General features: G+C 54.6%; 1 protein-coding gene across 9 annotated transcripts; it reads left to right on the plus strand.

Annotated features, from left to right (window-relative positions):
* Nucleotides 1–837: 837 nt before the first annotated feature.
* Nucleotides 838–16,823, plus strand: CLRN3 (clarin 3). Of its 9 annotated transcripts, none has more exons than XM_066354843.1 (6): nucleotides 838–1,219; nucleotides 8,092–8,271; nucleotides 13,485–14,076; nucleotides 15,371–15,449; nucleotides 15,641–15,787; nucleotides 15,941–16,823. In XM_066354843.1, the coding sequence occupies exons 1-3, from the start codon at nucleotides 991–993 to the stop codon at nucleotides 13,763–13,765; spliced, it is 690 nt and encodes a 229-aa protein (XP_066210940.1). In that variant the 5' UTR covers nucleotides 838–990; the 3' UTR covers nucleotides 13,766–14,076; nucleotides 15,371–15,449; nucleotides 15,641–15,787; nucleotides 15,941–16,823. The 9 variants fall into 9 exon arrangements, with proteins under 9 accessions (XP_066210940.1, XP_066210943.1, XP_066210938.1 ...); XM_066354846.1 differs by having other exon boundaries at nucleotides 15,371–15,412; nucleotides 15,681–15,787; XM_066354841.1 differs by having other exon boundaries at nucleotides 13,485–15,787; nucleotides 15,941–16,005; nucleotides 16,274–16,823.
* The last annotated feature ends 1,649 nt before the right edge of the window (nucleotides 16,824–18,472 follow it).

Raw genomic sequence — 18,472 nt, forward strand, 5'->3', positions numbered from 1 at the left:
AGAGGCCAAGCTTCTCTTGATATCAAAAGTCCCAAGCTGTCTGCCCCAACCAGCCACTCTTCTCTGGGAATTTACGTAAGGCTATAATTAACAGTTCGTATCTAAGCAAGTTGATGTGAGCAAAAAATTTCATAATAGCTGAAATGTCCCAAACAGAATATTGTTTACATGAATGATAGTGAACCCATAAAACTGAACAGTATCCAGTGATATAAAACGTTGCAAACATTTATCAAAACGGCGTACCAATTGTTCCCAAAAAAATCAATAGAAATCCAAATGAATATTGTAAGACCACATTCTTTGATCAAAAGCATTGGAAAGTAAAAATAAATAATACAAATAGAAACAACACTACCATATCATTATTTTTGCAAACTTACTCCTCAGGAAGAAAAAGATTAAAAAAATGGCAATTTCAAGATATGAAGTGACAGTTTAAAAAAGAACACTCTAGGACACCTTTAGCAAAGGCTTACTCTCCATAGGGTTTCCTTCTGGAAAATGTGTTAGGGTCCAGTCCTTCACCCAGTAAAGCAGTTTGTGAAGGGGCTGAGAGTCTGTGTGGTTGTCTGCTAGCATCAGCAACATTTGGGAGGTCTAGGTATCCCACTCTCTCGCTGTTCTAGGAATACTAGTCCCTTCCTGACACAGTAAGCGAACTTGCTTCCAGGGCCCTCGACGAAGAGTTATAGATTAATCACGCGGTTGAGGAAGCCTTGGGAAGATCACGCCTATCCCTTGTTCCTGCTGGTTGGCTGTAACCATAGCAACCCCCTGCCTCTAGACCAGAGTCCAGTTATTGTAAATCTTTACGGCCATGTTCATAGTCCAGTCCTCGTTAGTTCCATGACAAGCAAGCTGTTTTATTTCACAAGAAAGTATTAGACTCCGTTTCTACATGCTGGGCTCTACATAATAAGATCCACAAATAGAATAGAAAGATCTCTCCCTCTCTCTCTCTCTCTCTCTTATTTTCCGGGGGAAAAAATGCCTACAACAGAGAAGACATTGATGTTCTTATCGAGTTTCTTTACAAGCTTCGGGGCTTTCGTGGTAATTTGTGCAATTCTGGGGACCCATGAATGGATCAGTAGCACCATGGCGATTAGTGATTATTTCTCAAACGGTAGCATTATCATCACCTATGGACTCTTTCGTGGACAGAGCGTCCAAGAGCTGTACCATGGACTTGCGGAGCCAGACAAACATTTTGAAGGTAAATGAGAAACGGATTTGAATGGGGGTCGTGTGATTGGATGGACTGGGTAAGACTCATGTCATCCAGTATTTTTAGCCCCTGCTCCTGCTTCATATGTAACATCTTTAATATCTATTCTGACCTATAGCCACTGTATCATAATGTCAGCTTACTCTTTTCTGGTTGTATCTACTAGCACATGGTCTGAATTATTGTAGCAGAGGCTCTGTTTCAGAGATACTACTGAGTTTACTGACAAGTAAAGAAATGATCCAGGGGAAACTATGTTGCAGCAATATGGTGTCCATCAGCCGGGGGAACCTATTTCTTTACTCTTTCGACTTGGATTTTTGGTTAGAGGAACAGTTTCTGTTCAGAATGTTACTGAGTGGCACCCTTCCAAGGAAAAGATCAAGTGGAGAATGTGGCCCGTGTCTCAGTCCTGTACCTCGAGTTCATTTCTTGAACTAGTTTGAGTTTGCATTTTTTGCCTCCAAAAATATCCATGGCTGCCAGACAAGATATTAATTTCCCATTCGTTTTATTAATGCTGTATTTGACAGGCAATGCCTAAATTTTCCCTCTGATTTCTTACATAATCGTGCCCTGCGCTCCACGGGTGGGAAATAACAATGCAGTAGAACTCACTCCTTCTTTGACTTTCTGACGTTTGAATGCATACCATTATGTTTTCTACATTTGAAAGCCACCTTTGTAAATTATTCAGTGGCTTAAATGGATTTTGCTCTGTACCATGTCGCTGACGGGCATTGCACATCGGGAACTGTGCCTTCATTTCTTCCTGACTCATAAACGAGCGTCATTTTCCACCAGATACAAAGTTGCATCTGAGTCCTTCCCAAACGCACAATGTGGTAGGAGTTTGAGCCTTGGGCACTCGCTCTGGGTAAAGCTCCAGTTTGTGACTTTGTTAATGAAACGATCTCCTTACATCCAGAGAAGCATGCTGACAGTTCCAAGCTAGAAATCCGTCCTTTAGAGGCTAGCACAAGCAGAGGTGCCCCTGCAGTTACAGCGGGGTCACACGCCTCCTCAGCCACCAGCCTCACCCGCTCTGGGAAATGAGAGAAACCCAGATTGTCAAAGACGCAGTCACACGCTCGGTTCTGCGAATAGCATCTTCAAAACCAAAGAAGAGTACTAGGTTCTGAATCTCCAGACACATTTAGGAATTTTTTGTTTGTTTGTTTGTATTTTTCTAAGGTTGGAAACGGGGAGGCAGTCAGACAGACTCCTGCATGCGCCTGACTGGGATCCACCCGGCACGCCCACGATGCTCTGCCCATCTGGGGCGTCGCTCTGTTGCAACCAGAGCCATTCTAGCGCCTGAGGCAGAAGCCACAGAGCCATCCCCAGTGCCCGGGCCAACTTTGCTCCAGTGGAGCCTTGGCTGCGGGAGGGGAAGAGAGACAGAGAGAAAGGAGAGGGGGAGGGGTGGAGAAGCAGATGGGTGCTTCTCCTGTGTGCCGTGGCCGGGAATCAAACCGGGACTCCTGCACGCCAGGCCAACGCTCTACCACTGAGCTAACCAGCCAGGGCCACATTTAGGAATTTTGAAATAGGCGATCACGCCCTGTGAATGCTTTGATTTTCACAGCGTCTCTTTGGAAGCAGTGGTTCCAGTTTGCAAGATACGGTTTCACTGGGCGGAGCCCTGCCCACCTACATGCTGAGAGGCTCCGAGGAGGCTGGGGCTGGTCAGAGCCAAGCTCGACAAGCTTGTGTGTGATGGAACCGAGCTCCGTGGGGTTGGGATGGCAGGACAGTGTGGTGAGGGACAGCCCTGATGTGTCAGGACCAGGTGGGCACCCACCGCAATGCAGGGGGGGCTTGAAGGAGACGGGACATTCGCACTCGCTTTGCCTGGTTCTCTCTCTCCTTTTCATCTGTGTTCCCGAGAGCCACGTCCCCAACTCCCCGGGTCACTGCCAGCCTCCAGGTGCCAGAGAAGATAGGCCCTGTCCCCATCAGTGATGGTAATGCACTGCTACTCCGGTTGATGATATCGGAGCCTTGGAAGGCTTCACTGCTGGCAACCTTGGCCGCCATTGAACATGTCTGCCGTTCTCTGGAGACGATGAGAAAAAGGCGTGTAACTAGCACGTATATTGTGACGTCCGGCTGCGGCAGACCCGTGGATGGTCCCCAGGAGAGCTGGACTTCCACGTCACAGCAAGATGTGGCTGCTCTCCGGCTAGTGTCCCATGACCACACGGGGCTTGTTTCGAGTCAGAAACCAATCACTGGCAGCACAGTGACATCTGCATAAAGGCCACTTTCCCTCCCGGCTGTGATAAATGGATTTTTTTTCCCCATCTGTGAAGTTAAACCATGCCGGCGTGGCTGGGATAAGGTCACACTGAACATCTCCGAAGCACAGTGAATGTGCAAAGCTCAGCTCTGTTTCTGCGTAGGCTGTGCCACGCTGTGCCAATCTGGGCTGTGGATTCTGACATGAAAAAAAGCAGAACGGAGTGATGAGGCTGATTTCAGAGTGCAGAAGGAATTCGGTCAACAACGGGTCAATTGGTGGGGAAAAGAGCAAGCCCGGCCTGTGTCACCAGATTACTTGGGCAGTTCAGGCTGACCAGGAGATCGACAAGCCTCATCCAGAAGCATCCAGGTTGTCCAACATCCAGATGAAAACTGAAACATTCTCTGTGTCCACCAGCCAGCTTGTTGCCTTGGCTACTCCGAAAGTCCTAAGTATTTCATTTCATTTTCAAAAACAGCTCCCTGCGCAGCTGCCATGTGACCGAGGAGCTTGGATACTGAGAAGCATTGCACACAGCTCCTGGTCTTGGTGGCACACCATCGACGCTTTCTAGAGAAAGACCCACGCCTGTCAAATCCAACACTCCACAGGAACCGCCAGGCAGAGGTGTGTGCGGGTGACCGTGACACTAAGGGGGCGTTTCACCCCAACCTGGGTCCCCCTGCTTACCAGTCTCTCTTCCGCCCACCGGGGTAGGTCCTTGGGGAGCTCAGAATCGTACTATCAGCCCAAGCGGAAAATAATTCGGACAGAGAATCTGCTGCAAAATCAATTAATTACGATCAATTAATCACTTCTCCAGAATCTACCAGAAAGCCCGCCCCGTCCGTCTGCCACATGTTTCTGGGGAGGAGAAATGTATCATTTGCCCCCAGAGACAGGACCACGCAGGGAATCAGAGCCCACGGGGACAGAAAAGGCATCACTGTGCTCTTCTCCCCAGGAGAACCCTGGTACACTTCCAAGAGGTTGGGGACACCAGCTGGGATGTCCCACGCTCTGGAATCTGTGGACCTAACAAGCTCCTACCAGGGTACAACGTGGTCCACGGAGGGAGAAGCCCACCAAGCCCAGCTCCTTCGTGACAGGTGCCGGGGGAGGGGTAGAGGCCGTTCCCACACCCGCCCCACCCACAAAGCCATGGACCCTCCCTCCATTTCTGAGAACTTACAGAAAACCAGGGCCAGGAAGGCCAGAGGGCTAGTGGGTCCTGAGGGTTAAACTCTCATTCACGGGGAGCCCCTATACCCCGACAACCCCATTTCTGCACGCTGCCCACCCCTTGGCTGCAGGGTCCTGGCCTCTCTCCTGGGGCCGCCTAAATCCAGACAATTCATTCCAATAGGGAGGTGGTTTTCCTGGTTCCAAAGCAGTCCCCCCCCCCCCCCCCCCGCCCCGAAAGGGAGAGAAAAGAACGGAACGTACTTGCTCACGTTGGAGGCAGAGAGCAGCTGTCAGGTGCTGGGCGGCTGATTGTTATTTCAGTATTGCTAACTTTCTCTGAATTTCCAGCTTTCATTGTCTGAGTTCTGAGGCAGGATGGGGCGGGGAGACGCAGCTGTCACACCTGCATGGCAGGGAATTCAGAACGCTGAAGTAGACTCTCAAAATGTGGCAGCTGACATTGAGATACATTGTCACCTTCATACATAGGAAAGCATGAGTCATCAGGTTCCGCGCTGACTCCCTTCTGACAAATCGTGTCTCTCTAGTGGGTCTCACCAACGGCCACAAGCAAAGCTAACCCTGGCTGTCACTTTCTAATGGACTTGGGAAAAGTGGACCGTTCACCACTTGTGCGTGAGCATCCGTTTACAGCTTTTCGTAAGTGTGCGGCAGAGCGGCTCTCCGGGCTGCCTGGGACGGTTTCCACACGGGAAGTTCTGTTTCCCAGTTAGCTACCCACATCGTTTCCTCTTGGCTAAGGAGGGGTCCTTTGGCCCCCAGCAAACTTGTGACGCCCAAGGAGCAACGGGGCGAGTGTGGACCAGAGGGTAGCTCTGACACACCTGTAGCACTGACCCTCTGAACAGGTGTGTCCTGCTGCTTCCCGTGACACTACCCGGTGTCACCTTCCCCTGGTTCCAAACAGGCGTGGCAAAGTTATGGCCGTATGAGTCCCCTGAAAGTGAGCCAGACAGAGAGGCAAGAGGCTCCGCCTGAGGTCAGGGCCCAGTCCCAGCCAAGCGGCCCACCGCCCAGAGGGCAGGCATCCCTCGGACCCCACCCATCCCCACCTGGGCAACAGGTAGTGACAGGCAGGACTACATTTTTAGTTTAACCAATGATCCCTCACAAGGAGGGCTGTGCAGACAATTTACAGAAACTGTGGGACAGCTGAGACCCCCCCCCCAGGTGCCAGTGGACTGGACCCAGGGGGTGAACTTGGCTCCCGGGTGCCTCTCACCAAGAGAAGCAAAGCTTCCTTGGCTCCAGAAGCATCCCTTTCCAGGTGATGAGCTGGTAATTGCCAGTCTCAGTCCTCTCTGTCTCCCCTGGGGTTCAAGGGACCTGTGACCTACCCACTTCTCTTTCCGGCACACATGATGTCACACCCTCCTCCACCCCCCTAGCATCCCTTTGGCCCTGTGCCCGCTGCCTGCTGCCTGTGGGGCCCCTCCCTCCATGCTCTGGGTTCTATCTAGGGATGCTGGTAGCTCCTGGCCTTCAAAGGGTGCCTTCTCTCTGGGCATGAGGGTCTTTACCATGAGATTCCCACATTGAGGGCTGACAGATGGCAGACCTGCTGCCAATCTCTTTCATGCCCGCTGTCCATCCGGTGACAGTCTTCTGCTACAATTCTATTGATTTACAAGAAATCTGAACTCATAGAACGTGGCTGTTAAGCATGGGGAGAGGGCAGATCTGTGCACAGGGAGCGTCGGACCTCAGCGGGGTAGCTGTGCCCGCTCTGGCCTGTGCTCCCTGAGAGGTGGCAGTGCACTAACACGCGGAGACGGGCTGGCGCTCACACTGGAGTTCACATCCCTCTTCAGGCGCTGGGCAAGGCTGCCAGGCAGGGAGGACCTGGCGGATTCTGTGTTGCTCCAAGGGGGATGTGAGGACCCTGGAGAAAAGTCGTAGAGATGCCCATTTGGGCACAACACAAAGAAGAACTTTTAAATGACGAAGGCCACGCAGGGTTGGGAAGGAAAGGACTCCTGGCTATCAAGTGGGCATGCCGTGCCCTGGGGTCTCTTCCCGGCTCCCAGGACCCTGTTCTTAGGAAGACTGCGGTTTCCCAGGCAGAGCTGAAGGAGCACCAGCCCCTACGCCCCTACGAAGGAGAAGAGCCCAGTCCTTCCTGGTTTCTGCTCTCTGAGGCTGCTCTGCCCGCAGGGTGTGAGAGAGTCCCGCTCTCTCCCTGGAGCCCGGGAAGCGAGAATGGAAAGAGAGGCTTGGACCTTGCCTTACCCACCCCCATCAGGGTTTGTCTGCCTGGCTGTTCCCGAGGGTCCCATTAGTGTGTTACCAGTTTCCCCGAATTCTTCAGTCCTGTGTCAGTGTGATGTTCGCAGCACATCTCCGTAAACACCTTGTGGGATGTGATGGCATCTCCCAAGGGCCTAAAGCATGTGGGTGGGCTCGGAGAGGTCTGTAAAGGCAGGCTGGAGGTCCAGGTCAGTGTGGGGGCGGCATACCTCCCTGCTGATCATTTGTGTTGTGAACAAAGGAGTGAGCAGGGCAAACAGTCATCAGAAGGGTGGAGGACGCTTAGAAACAGGAGGGCAGAGTGGACCCTGTGGCCCACGGCCCGGGGCATCCTGGCTTCCATTCGACAGGAAGTGCCTGGTCATGTCCCGAGCTCCTCTGCACCCAAGAAAGATGCAAAGTTTATAAAATTCTGTCAGGATGCTGAGACATTTAGCTCAGGAAGAAATAGGATGGTTCACCCAAGGGCCACCTTCCTCAGTCAAGCCACATGGGCTCTGGGTTCTCTCTGGCTTCAGGGAAGTCAAGTTGTCCTCGGGGAAGTAGGGATGTCATCTCAGTTTGCCCACACACAAGTCACTTACTTCCCTCCCGCCAGGGCCAGCCTTCAGCTCCCCCCTCCCCGGTCACTTTTGTTAGCTTCTCTCCTCCTGGTCTTCTCTGTAAGGTTCGCCCCAAGCTTCTGAGTGCAGTTTGGGGATCTGAGGGTGTATTGGATCCTCACGGTCACAGGTTTTCAGGGTGGCCCACCCTGTATCCTATGCGTGTCTCCAAGTAGAAGCAGTCAGTGCCCCGATTAATCTGTGATAACGTCCACCGGTCAGGGTCTGAGGCCAGCATGGACTAAGGGAAGGCTGTCCCCTGCAGCAGTTTATCGAGGAGACGTGGGCTTCCCCGGGGGACTTTAAAACGGGGAAGGACCCCATAACCTGAAGCACTGCAGTGCCCCTCTCCAGCCTGAGGTGCCAGCACTGGCCTGAGGGGCAGGCGTGGGGATCCCCCGCTCCTTCCTGTCTGGCAGGCCAGGGGGAAGCCGCCTGGGCATCATCTGGGGTACCTCCCTGGGCATTCCGCTCAGGGACGCCGGACGTGTGCGGAGTAGCCTCCCGACCGGAGTTGGTATCTGCACACTGAATGACGTTCTCACCCAACTTTGTTTTAGTTCTAGGGGTCCTGAGCAATTCTCCCCGTAAGACTCTGCATTTGGTGGTCATCCTGTTCCTGTCCCTCAGCTTGTCCATGTCGCTGCTGAGTTCTGGCTTCACCTTCTACAACAGCATCAGCAACCCCTACCAGACGTTCCTGGGGCCGATGGGGGTGCACACCTGGAGCGGGCTCAGCGGTGAGTACGGCCTGCGCACCCAGCGGCTCCTGGCTCGTCATCGTCCCTGTCCCCGCTTCTCACTTGCTCACGGTCACGTCGAGCCCCACCCACGAAGGCCCTGCTGTGGGCTGGGCGCTGGAGTGCATCTCTATATATTCACAGCACTTATTAAACATCGCCGGAAATAAGAGTCAATGTTAGAGGCATTAGTGAGAGGCAAGGAGAAGGTGTGCTAGGTGTTAAAATATGTGACACACACCAGCCTTTGCTTTTGAGTATCAGACGTGAGAGATGAAACAAGACACACATACAAATCATTAAACATGCACTGGGCTCCTGATGTGTGTTCGCCTCCACATCAGTCTCCATGGGTTGTGCAGAAGCACACACACATGCAAATACACACATTCACGCACGCACATGCATGCACACACACATATATACTTCTCATCCCCGTCTAACAACAGTCAAGTTGGGCTAGAATCCATGACGGGTCTGTACGATTGACGATTGTGCCCCCGAGAACCACAAAGAACGCTGTGCGGGAGAATCTGGTGCCCACACCCTTTCTGTGGGCGACTTGTGTGGTGTTGCCAGGCTTTTGATCAGTTTATCGGGCAAGGTGCTGGGGTGGGGTGGGGGGGCTGTTGCCCAGATGGGAAGTGGTTCCCAGCTTGAGTCACAGTAGGTCCGACTCTCACTGTGGCTCCACGTGACAGTGGCTACCACATCTACCCGGAGGCGTGGTTGAGTGTGAGAGCCTCTTGGCCCCTGGCTGGTGGCCTGGTGTCTCCTGCTCTCTCCCTCTCTCCCCCACGGAATCTTGATCTCGAGAAAGACCCGGAAGGGGCCCATCCTACTAACGTGGAAATCCCAGGGGGTGCATCATAACCTAGCTGGAACCTTTCCAGCACGGGCCGGGGGCTTGGAGGTGAAGGTGTCGGGAAGTCCCGTGCAGGCCCTCGGGCAGCTTCCTCCATCCTGAGGGGAAGGGCCATCCTTACCCGAGCCCAGCGCAGGTGGCTGGGGGACCCGTATCTTATGCAGTGGCTGTGACAGGGATGTGTGCTGGACGCTGTGCTCCTGATGGAAGGGCCCTGACCTTAGCCCTGGCCTGTTCGAGTCCTGTCCGAATAGCCACTGTGGCGGTTTTCCGGCTGATGCTAGTCGGGGACACCTGTGATCCAGCCTTGTCCCGCAAAGCACGGGTATGAGCGGGAGCCACGCAATTCACTGACCAAACGGGGAGGTTTTTAAAAGAGCAGCCCGGGATCATTAACCTAGGACACCAGGTGGACCTGGGACTGCCCCCGGCAAGCCCGCGTGGGTGGCCGAATCGTATTCTCACTATTCCCACACTCGCCGGTCCAGCCACGTTCGTGCACGACCAGCCCTTTCCTTCTTTTCTCTGCTCTCGTTGCCTGGTGCTGAGAGCCGAGGACCCCCAGACTCAGTGGGTGCCACAAGGTCCCTGCCCCGTGAGTTCTCCGGCTGCCAGTCACACCGTGACGCTGTGTCGGAGGCTGAGGGACTTGGGCACAAACTCCCATGTCCTCACCCACGTGCCAGGGGTTCCCAAGCTGTTTCTCTAATTAGCCTTGACCTTCCTTCAACCAAACCAAAGGCAAGACTTTTGGCTCTCATTACCAGGGTATAAATAAATAAATAAAAAGATTGTTTTAGTTTTTCTGCTCACGTAATTAAGACATCAAGAGAAGCTGGGGCTCCAGGTACAGAGGAGTCAGGGTCCAAGCTCACAGGATCAGAACTGGTCTCCCCCCTCCAGCGTGCTGTCTCCAGATGTTTCCCAGGGTCCCCTTTGTTATTAAGCAGCCAGGCTGGTCCTCCTAATTGCAACATGGCTGCCAGCCCTTCTTGGCTCATCTTCTGTTGAACCAATCACAGAAGAAAAGACTTCCTTCCCCCGCCCCTCAAATCTGACCCTCACTGGAGCAGCGCCCTCCCCATTCCCTGGAGCAATCCCCATGGCCTGCGAGGTGGAATTCACAGACTGACTTATCCGTATGAATTGGCCAAGGGCACCTGTCCACCTTGGAGCCGCCGCTGGGGGCGGAGTCTGAGCCGCTGGGGGCGGGGTCTGAGAGGGAAATGAGGTTGCAGCAGCTGAGGGGAGGACCCACAGTGGGTCTGCAGCCTTTGGGGTTCAAAGCCCAACCCTCAAGTCTGCAAGAGGGAAGCCCACCTTCCTCAGGGCTGGCTTACTGACCTCCATGGTTGGGTCCAAGGAGACTTGGCCTGCGGCAGAGGCCAGATGCATGCTTGCGGAGGAAAACATGCAGATAGGAAGCGTGGACCTGGAACGCTGGGGTCGCCAGTTCAAAACCCTGGGCTTGCCCAGTCAAGGCACATATGGGAGTTGATGCTTCCTGCTCCTCCCCCTTCTCTCTCTGTCTCTCTCTCTGTCTCTCTCTCTCTCTATATATATATATACATATATATACCTCTCTCTCTGTCTCTCTTCTCTAAAATGAATAAATAAATTTAAAAATAATTAAAGAAAAGAGAAAGACTGAATAACCTTTCAAAACCACTTATAAAAAGAACATGCAAATAGGGGTTATAGATTTCTCCTCACTCCCCACCTACTCCTCACAACAAAGAACCGCTTGACCCAGAGAGAATTCAGGCCACATTCCTCTCCCTGCTTGGGGCAAGTGCTATCACAGCGGAGGCTGCTGGTGGGCGGTGGGCGGGGAACAGCCTGGGACAGTGATGTAAGGGAGGGAGGAGGTTTGCATCCCACTGACCTGGAGCTGAGGAAGACCCTGGAGTCAGGAGCTCAGACAAGCTGGACTGTCCCTCAAGACCCCAGTCTCTGGGGACTCTGTCTTTTCTTCATATGGGCGTCCAGGGTTGGAGAGCTCAGTGAGACCTCTTAGTTCACCCATGTGCCTGCTGCAGAAAGGTTTTGTGCACCAAGATGCCTTGGGTCGTTGTGGCCAGAGGGAAGGGGTCCCCTGCCCATAGGGAGCCAGACGGAAATGCAGCAAACCTCTGGGGGGTGGGGGGATGCACAAACTCCCTGTGGCCCAGGGAGGAAGAGGAAACGGGTTCTTTCATTGTTTTCTCAGAGAGCAGAGTGGATTCTGCCTGCAGGAGAAGCGCAGGAGAATCACCATCACCCCCCTTGACCCAGGCACCTGTGCCCTCTGACCCTAGCTTGACCTTGCACCACACCTGCTGGCGTGGTCAGACTCTGACCTCAGGGGACGGACACAACTGTAGGGGCTGAGAGTATGAGGGAGCCAGGGACAACTGTCCGCTCCAACCCTCTTGTTTCTTAGCCAAGGATGCCCAAGAGCACAGCGTGAGGGGCGATGGGGACGGGGCAGGACGGGAGGCCAGCGTCCCGAGCCTTCTGTCCCGGGACACCGAGCGGCAGGCACCGAGCAGTGTCTCCTGCCCCCGGGGCTGAGGTCAGCGTAAGTGTCTGCGTGCTCACCCCTCCCCTCCCAACTCAAATCAAAGCCACGTGCGTCCCCTCCAGCAAGAAAGTGATTAACCCTGTGTTCACGCTGCCCCTTTGTGACTAAGCTTTTATTAGAAGCTTCACGAGGGCGTGATGAAGGGAAATGGAAGGGTGTGAGCCCGTCGGGCATCGGAGGAGGGGCCTTCGTATGCCGGACAAACCACTGCATGGAGGACACTCCGAGCGCCTCCTCACACGGAGCCCTGGCATTGGGGCTTTCCGGAGGGCCGGTGGGAAATTCTCTGGTGTCAGTGATGGCCAGGACATGTTTGATGCCAAAATGTCCGCCTAGTTCTGGGTACACGTCAGCAGAGGGAGATTCACGTGGCATGTGTCCCTGAGCACGACTGTCTGGGGCACTCCCGAGAGCCGCCTGGTGTGGTCAGACCCCGACGCCAGCAGACGCGATGTCCAAGTCCTCACCCTGCCCTCCTCCTTACCCAGTTGGACTGTGATGTGATTCTCATACAACTCACCCACTTAGAGTGCACGTCCACTTCACTCCGCGTGTTCACAGACGGGTGCAGCCACCCCCACCGTCCAGCGGAGAACATGTGCGTCACCTCAGAGAGGTGCCCCGTGCCCGTCAGCTGACACCCCTCCTCGCTCGCAGCCCCCGCCCCCAGCTCTAAGCAGCCCCGTGTCTCCTTCCTGCCTCCAGCACCTCCCCCTTGGAAGACGAGGGCTGAGGTTCAGAGACGCTGGAAAGTCTCCGAGGCCCCACGCGGCAGCCCCGGCCCCAGCTCTAAGCAGCCCCGTGTCTCCTTCCTGCCTCCAGCATCTTCCCCTTGGAAGACGAGGGCTGAGGTTCAGAGACGCTAGAAAGTCTCCGAGGCCCCACGCGGCAGCCCCGGCCCCAGCTCTAAGCAGCCCCGTGTCTCCTTCCTGCCTCCAGCATCTTCCCCTTGGAAGACGAGGGCTGAGGTTCAGAGACGCTAGAAAGTCTCCGAGGCCCCACGCGGCAGCCCCGCCGGCTCCCCTGACCCCACGCGGCAGCCCCGCCGGCTCCCCTGACTCCTCAGCCACGCTCTCTCGCCAGGGCACCTCCTCCCGTAGAGGACGTGTGGAGGCTCAAAAGGGGGAGGCAGAAAATTTAAACATTCTCTTCTGAAGTGCACGTGGTAGGTAAGCAGATCCTTCCTGGGTAAACGCCCTACTCCCTTGCGTAGAATGAAATTCCAGCTCCCCCACCGGCGTGCCAGGCTCTCCAGGTGGTCTCATCGTCTGTATCCAGTGTGCTCAGGACCCTCAGACCCTCAGCCCCCCACTCCCAGTCAGCTGGGCTTGTCTCTGACCACCTGCGTGCTCCGAGCTCACGCCCACCACGGGTCTTTGCTTGGGCTGCCCGTTCTCGCTGGGACGCTCTGGTCCTTCATGAACCGTCCAATCTTTTTTCTTCCATCCAGTCCTCTCTGGACACCCGCCCTCATTCAGCACGCCTACTGTGTGCACTGCCCCGGGAAGGGCTACGGGATACGTCTGTTGCATAGCAACTCCAATGTACAGGGTCTGAGCCCGAATGGCTGCTCTTGGTCACACAGCAGCCTGCACACACATTGGATCTCGTGCCCGGAACCAAGCCTGTGTGTCATATTTCTTACGTGTTTCCCCTTCATGCTGAAAGGTATAAACCACAGAGTTGATTCAGGAAACGCTCACAGAGCACAGGCTCCTTAAAGAGCAAAAGCGAGTCTGAACCAAAGCGGTGTCCCCATAGCGTTTACGACCTCTCTCGTTCCAGCGTCCTTCACCTTCCTGACCCTGGTCCTGTTCCTGGGGAACGTCCTGGCCAATCACCTCTCGGAAGAGCTGACCCTGACGCTCTACCCACAGTACCCGTCGTCCACCCACAGAGGGGCAGCCCACACTTACGGGTACTCCTTCTGGCTCCTGCTGCTTGTCATTCTCCTGAACATCGTCACCGTGGTCATCGTCGCCTTCTACCAGCGGGCCAGGACCAAGCGGAAGCAGGAGCAGAGAAAGCCGATGGAGGACGCCCCGAGGGACGGCATTCTCTTCTGAGTCCTGTTTCCCGTCGCCCGGCCAGTTAGGTCCAGTCGGCTGCCGGCCTGCTCCCCGAGTGGTCACTGGATAACCTCTCCGGACAATCAGCACGGTCAAGGGCAGCCCTGGGCCGCTGTCACTTTGGGATGGTTCCGTACCTCATGACACCATGGTCTGCACAGACAACGTCTCCTTGGAGATGGCCCTTCCGCGAGGGTGGGGGAGAGGGCGGGGAGAGCTCTCCTCGGCCTGTGCACTGTTCAAAGCCGCAGGGCAGCAATGAGCCCGCGGGCCCTTCCAACCCCGGCTCACTCTCCGGGATAATAAAGGTTTGTGTTACGCACCGTTTGATAGGGAGGCTAAAATATATTTTTGGTTTAAAAGAACTGTGATAAGTTCAGTTGAAACTGAAGTGTAACATTGCAACAAGTTCTAGCAATGCCCCTCCACCCCCGCCATCAACTGACCCTCTGCTTAGTCACTGTGGTGTCCATACAGATGTAGAAGGTCAGACAGGAGTGGCCCTGCCCAGCCAGAGGCTGAGGGAGAGGTGGGTCAGAGCACGCTGGCTCGCTCACAGTCCCTGAGTCGGGAGCTTCATCCTGTCACTCTGTGAATTGGGATGACAAGGTCCACTCTCGGGGTCGTGAGGGTGAGCCATGGCCAGGTGTGTATGAAGATCCTTGTCCTTCAGAACTGTGAAGGTCAAGGTGAGAAGGTGTCTCCACCCTGGCTGGCTACCAAACTCTTTTGCTTTGTAAATGAGCGGCAATTACCCGGCAGGAGAGTGATAGCTCCGCCCCACCATCCAAAGCGGACAAGTGGTCAGACAAGGTCTCAGGACCTTGTTCCTTTTTACGGACATGTGACTCAGTTCCACAAGTATTTATTTGCATCAGGCAGATCGTAAAGGCTGGAGGGTGGGGGTGGGGGGACACAGGACCCAAGGATGAATGGTCCCTGCTCTCTGAGCTCTGTGTCCGACAGGGAGGGTGTCCTCCCTGGCGTGTCCTCCGTGACTCAGGCCCCTTCCGCTGCCTCTGTGGTTCTCACAGGGGATCCCATTTGCTCAGAATAAAGACACCCAGCTTGTTTCTAATAGAGCATCAGGCAGCCTGACTGGCAGCCAGAGCTGGACAGGGTGGAGTCTCCCCTGCCCCCCGCGTGACCCGCCCACCCCCACCCAGAGGAGGCAGGAGGTTTAGGGACCAAACAGAACGTGAGGCCAGGGTTACTCACGGTGACCGGGGTCACCAGTTTGCTGAAACGGCACTCAAGGAAGAACCGAAAATCCCGTGGGAAGTCTGTGACACCCTGAACACCCCGGGCAAGACTGCGCCACGCCGAAGGACACTTAGCTTCTGTTCTCATTCCTCACAATCTTCCTGCTGCGTGTCCTCACGCCGCCTGCCCAGAGACTCCGGAAAATAACCGCAGCACCCATGAGATTTTCAGACCGCATCCTCATGGAGGCTGGCTTCACACAGACCATACAAGTTTCGTTTTCAATGACTTGAAGCGTTGCGTCAAAAAAGAACACTTGAGCTAGAAATACATTGTATTGCATCACTATTCGTTTTCAACACACTATATATTTTTTTAATTCTTTCCATTTATTTTTAGATGCTGGTTGACAACATACAGTAAGTAGTACCCTAGCTCCAGGTGTGTGGCATAGGGATTCGACATCCATGCCTTCCTTGTGAGTGATCACTACCTGTCCCCACCTGCGGCTGTCTGCACGTTCCTGGGTCGTCTCCCATGACTTATTTTGTAACTGGAGGTTTGAGCTCCTCACTTTGCTCGCGCTCCGCCTCTCCCAATCTCCTCCTTGGGCAACTTCCAACTGGTTCTCTGGGTTGCCAGTCTGTTTCTGTTTCGTTTTGAGCAAAGTGCTTTCATCGCGAAGCTCGTCTGGTCTCCGCCCTTCCAGCCCTCCCCGTCAGGGTCAGGCTATGAATTTTGACCTTGACCCTCTGCAGAACGCTCTGCCCAGCTCGTTATCTGGAAACACGGGCACTGCCACGAAGTGTTAGACGGGTAAGTCACTCGTCGGAGGGGAGTGTCTGCTTTTTCTCATTCGGTGCGCAGGGGTGGTGGAGAGCTCGGAGGGTCTCCCGGAGTCCGGGGTGGCTGGGGTGGGGTCCCCTGGTTCTGTCCCCCGGTGACTACAGCCAATGTTCGCTCTGCCAGCGAGACATCAGCAACTCCACACAGGAAAGGGCCTGCGTTGGTTTATCATTAACCCCATTTTATGGGTGAGTCACTGAGGCTTCCTTGGCTAAGGGGTGTGTCCAGGCGCTGCCGCAAGGGGACGGGCTGAGATGACATTCCGAGGCAAGCTTGCCCGTGTCTCCGGAGAGGCACGTGGTGGGGGCACCAGGCGTGTACAGAGGAGGGCCGTACAAAGTCTCAGGGGCATATCCCAACAATGCGCTCTGGACTCCATCCCCCGGGCACATGGCGTCTGCAGTTAGCAGGGTGTGCTGGATTGCTCGAGTGTTTAATCGATTCACTCTGGATTAGAAATGTAACCATGTTCACCAGACAATCCACACACACTGCATGTCGTCCTGATGCATGGAAGACAGATGGCCCCCAGCACCACTGCAGCCGGGACGAAGAGCACGGTGGCCGTTGGGTCGCGGGCCGCAGAAGGCACGTGCATGCGTGGTCGGAGGCTTCGGTGTCTGCAGATGGGCAGCCAGCAGACATTTACGGAGCACTCAGTCTGCGTGTGACACGAGGTGGGGGCTGGGGAGCTGGCCACAGGCATGACAGGCATGGAGCTCGTGGAGCAGCAGGACAGACGGACATCCAGTCGACGGCAACAAGGAGCTCTGGAGGCAGAATGACCGGCTGCTCTGGGGCACCCCAGCGGAGACCCGGAACTAAAAGTTGGGAAGGCGTGAGAAAGCGACAGCCTTTATTCCCCTCTGTGACCCCGAGCAAGGACTGCAATAAACCCCAGAGAGGCTCGAGTCCCACCCGGCCGGCCACACGGGGGCAGTTAGGGACACTCAGATACAGTGAGCATCTTGTGCAAAAAATAAAATTAATAATAGGGTCAAAGAAATGTTAGTTCTTTTTTTTTTCCTCTTCTTAATTGCATAGAGCTTGTTTATTTTATTTTATTTATTTATTTATTTAGTATTTTTCTGAAGTTGGAAATGGGGAGGCAGTCAGACAAGACTCCCACATGCTCCCAACTGGGATCCACCTGGCACGCCCACCAGGGGGCGATGCTCTGCCCATCTGGGGCGTTACTCTGTTACAACCAGAGCCATTCTAGCGCCTGAGGCAGAGGCCACAGAGCCATCCTCAGCGCCCGGGCCAACTTTGCTCCAGTGGAGCCTTGGCTGCGGGAGGGGAAGTGCGAGACAGAGAGGAAGGAGGGGGAGGGGTGGAGAAGCAGATGGGCACTTCTCCCGTGTGCCCTGGCCGGGAATCGAACCCAGAACTCCTGCACACCGGGCCGACGCTCTACCACTGAGCCAACCGGCCAGGGCCTTTATTATTATTTTTTAAAGAAACATTTCCATGATAAGCACCACCAGTTCTGACCTTGTCAAAGCACCAAGTATGCAGGATGCATATAAGTCTATGAAATGAACCCGTACTTTGGGGATGTCACTTTGCTGTGTGGTATTGCTGAAACATCCCCTTCACTATTTACCTAACTGACGCCCACCAGAGAGTCATGACCCTCAGGTATACTCGATAGGGTGTGAAAATTCACCTTGTGTTCCAGAAGGAGACTCTGAACACACCCTGCTGTTTGCAGACCTCCCCCCACTGCTCCTATGCTGAGCGCCACAAAGCCCCTGTTGTGCTGCTGAGATGCCCCCAGGTCTCCCACCTGGGCGCCCCGTGGCTTTCTGCTGAGCGCCCCCCTGTGGTGGGTGGGTTGGGGGGCTTGGCTTTGCTCCTACTTGGTCAGGATCTCATGTCCTTAGCCTGGGCCCCTTTCTGCTCACCCCAACCTCCTTTTCGTATCTGTGAGCTGCAGGGGATGCCCCTGACCAGGGGTCAGCAAACTATGTCCTGTGGGCCAAACCCAGCCAAGTCCCTGTGTGCATGCACAGCCGGCCGGAACATGGCCATGCCATGTGTCCACACTCTGCCTGTGACTGGCTGCTGCTGGGTCACCTGGCAGAGCATACTACAGCTGTCCTTGGGACAGCCTGAGGCTCATATAGCCAGCTATGCATACCTCACACCTGGCCCCGGCTCCTGGCCCCCCTCTCCCCCAGCTCCTGAGCCTTCTCCATGAGAGCAGCACTGCCTCCTAGTGGGCAATTTGGAAATCGTGTTCCCTGTGAGCCACAGAAATAATCATTGTCTTACATCTATCTTTTTTTTTTTTTTTTTTTTTTTTACAGAGACAGAGAGAGAGTCAGATAGAGGGATAGATAGGGACAGACAGACAGGAACGGAGAGAGATGAGAAGCATCAATCATCAGTTTTTCGTTGCGACACCTTAGTTGTTCATTGATTGCTTTCTCATATGTGCCTTGACCGTGGGGCTACAGCAGACCGAGTGACCCCTTGCTCAAGCCAGCGACCTTGGGTCCAAGCTGGTGAGCTTTGCTCAAACCAGATGAGCCTGCACTCAAGCTGGTGACCTCAGGGTCTCGAACCTGGGTCCTCCGCATCCCAGTCTGACGCTCTATCCACTGTACCACCATCGCCTGGTCAGACCATGTATCTTTCCTTTTAGTTCCT

Source organism: Saccopteryx leptura, chromosome 13, assembly GCF_036850995.1.
Source record: "Saccopteryx leptura isolate mSacLep1 chromosome 13, mSacLep1_pri_phased_curated, whole genome shotgun sequence".
NCBI lineage: Eukaryota > Metazoa > Chordata > Mammalia > Chiroptera > Emballonuridae > Saccopteryx > Saccopteryx leptura.

Bases quoted from the DNA above. Each gene is read 5' to 3' on its own strand.
- CLRN3 (XM_066354838.1), top strand. From the start codon at position 991: ATGCCTACAACAGAGAAGACATTGATGTTCTTATCGAGTTTCTTTACA. The intron at 1,220-8,091 runs GTAAATGAGAAA...ACTTTGTTTTAG, and splicing joins GCCAGACAAACATTTTGAAG to TTCTAGGGGTCCTGAGCAAT. The intron at 8,272-13,484 runs GTGAGTACGGCC...CTCTCGTTCCAG, and splicing joins CACCTGGAGCGGGCTCAGCG to CGTCCTTCACCTTCCTGACC.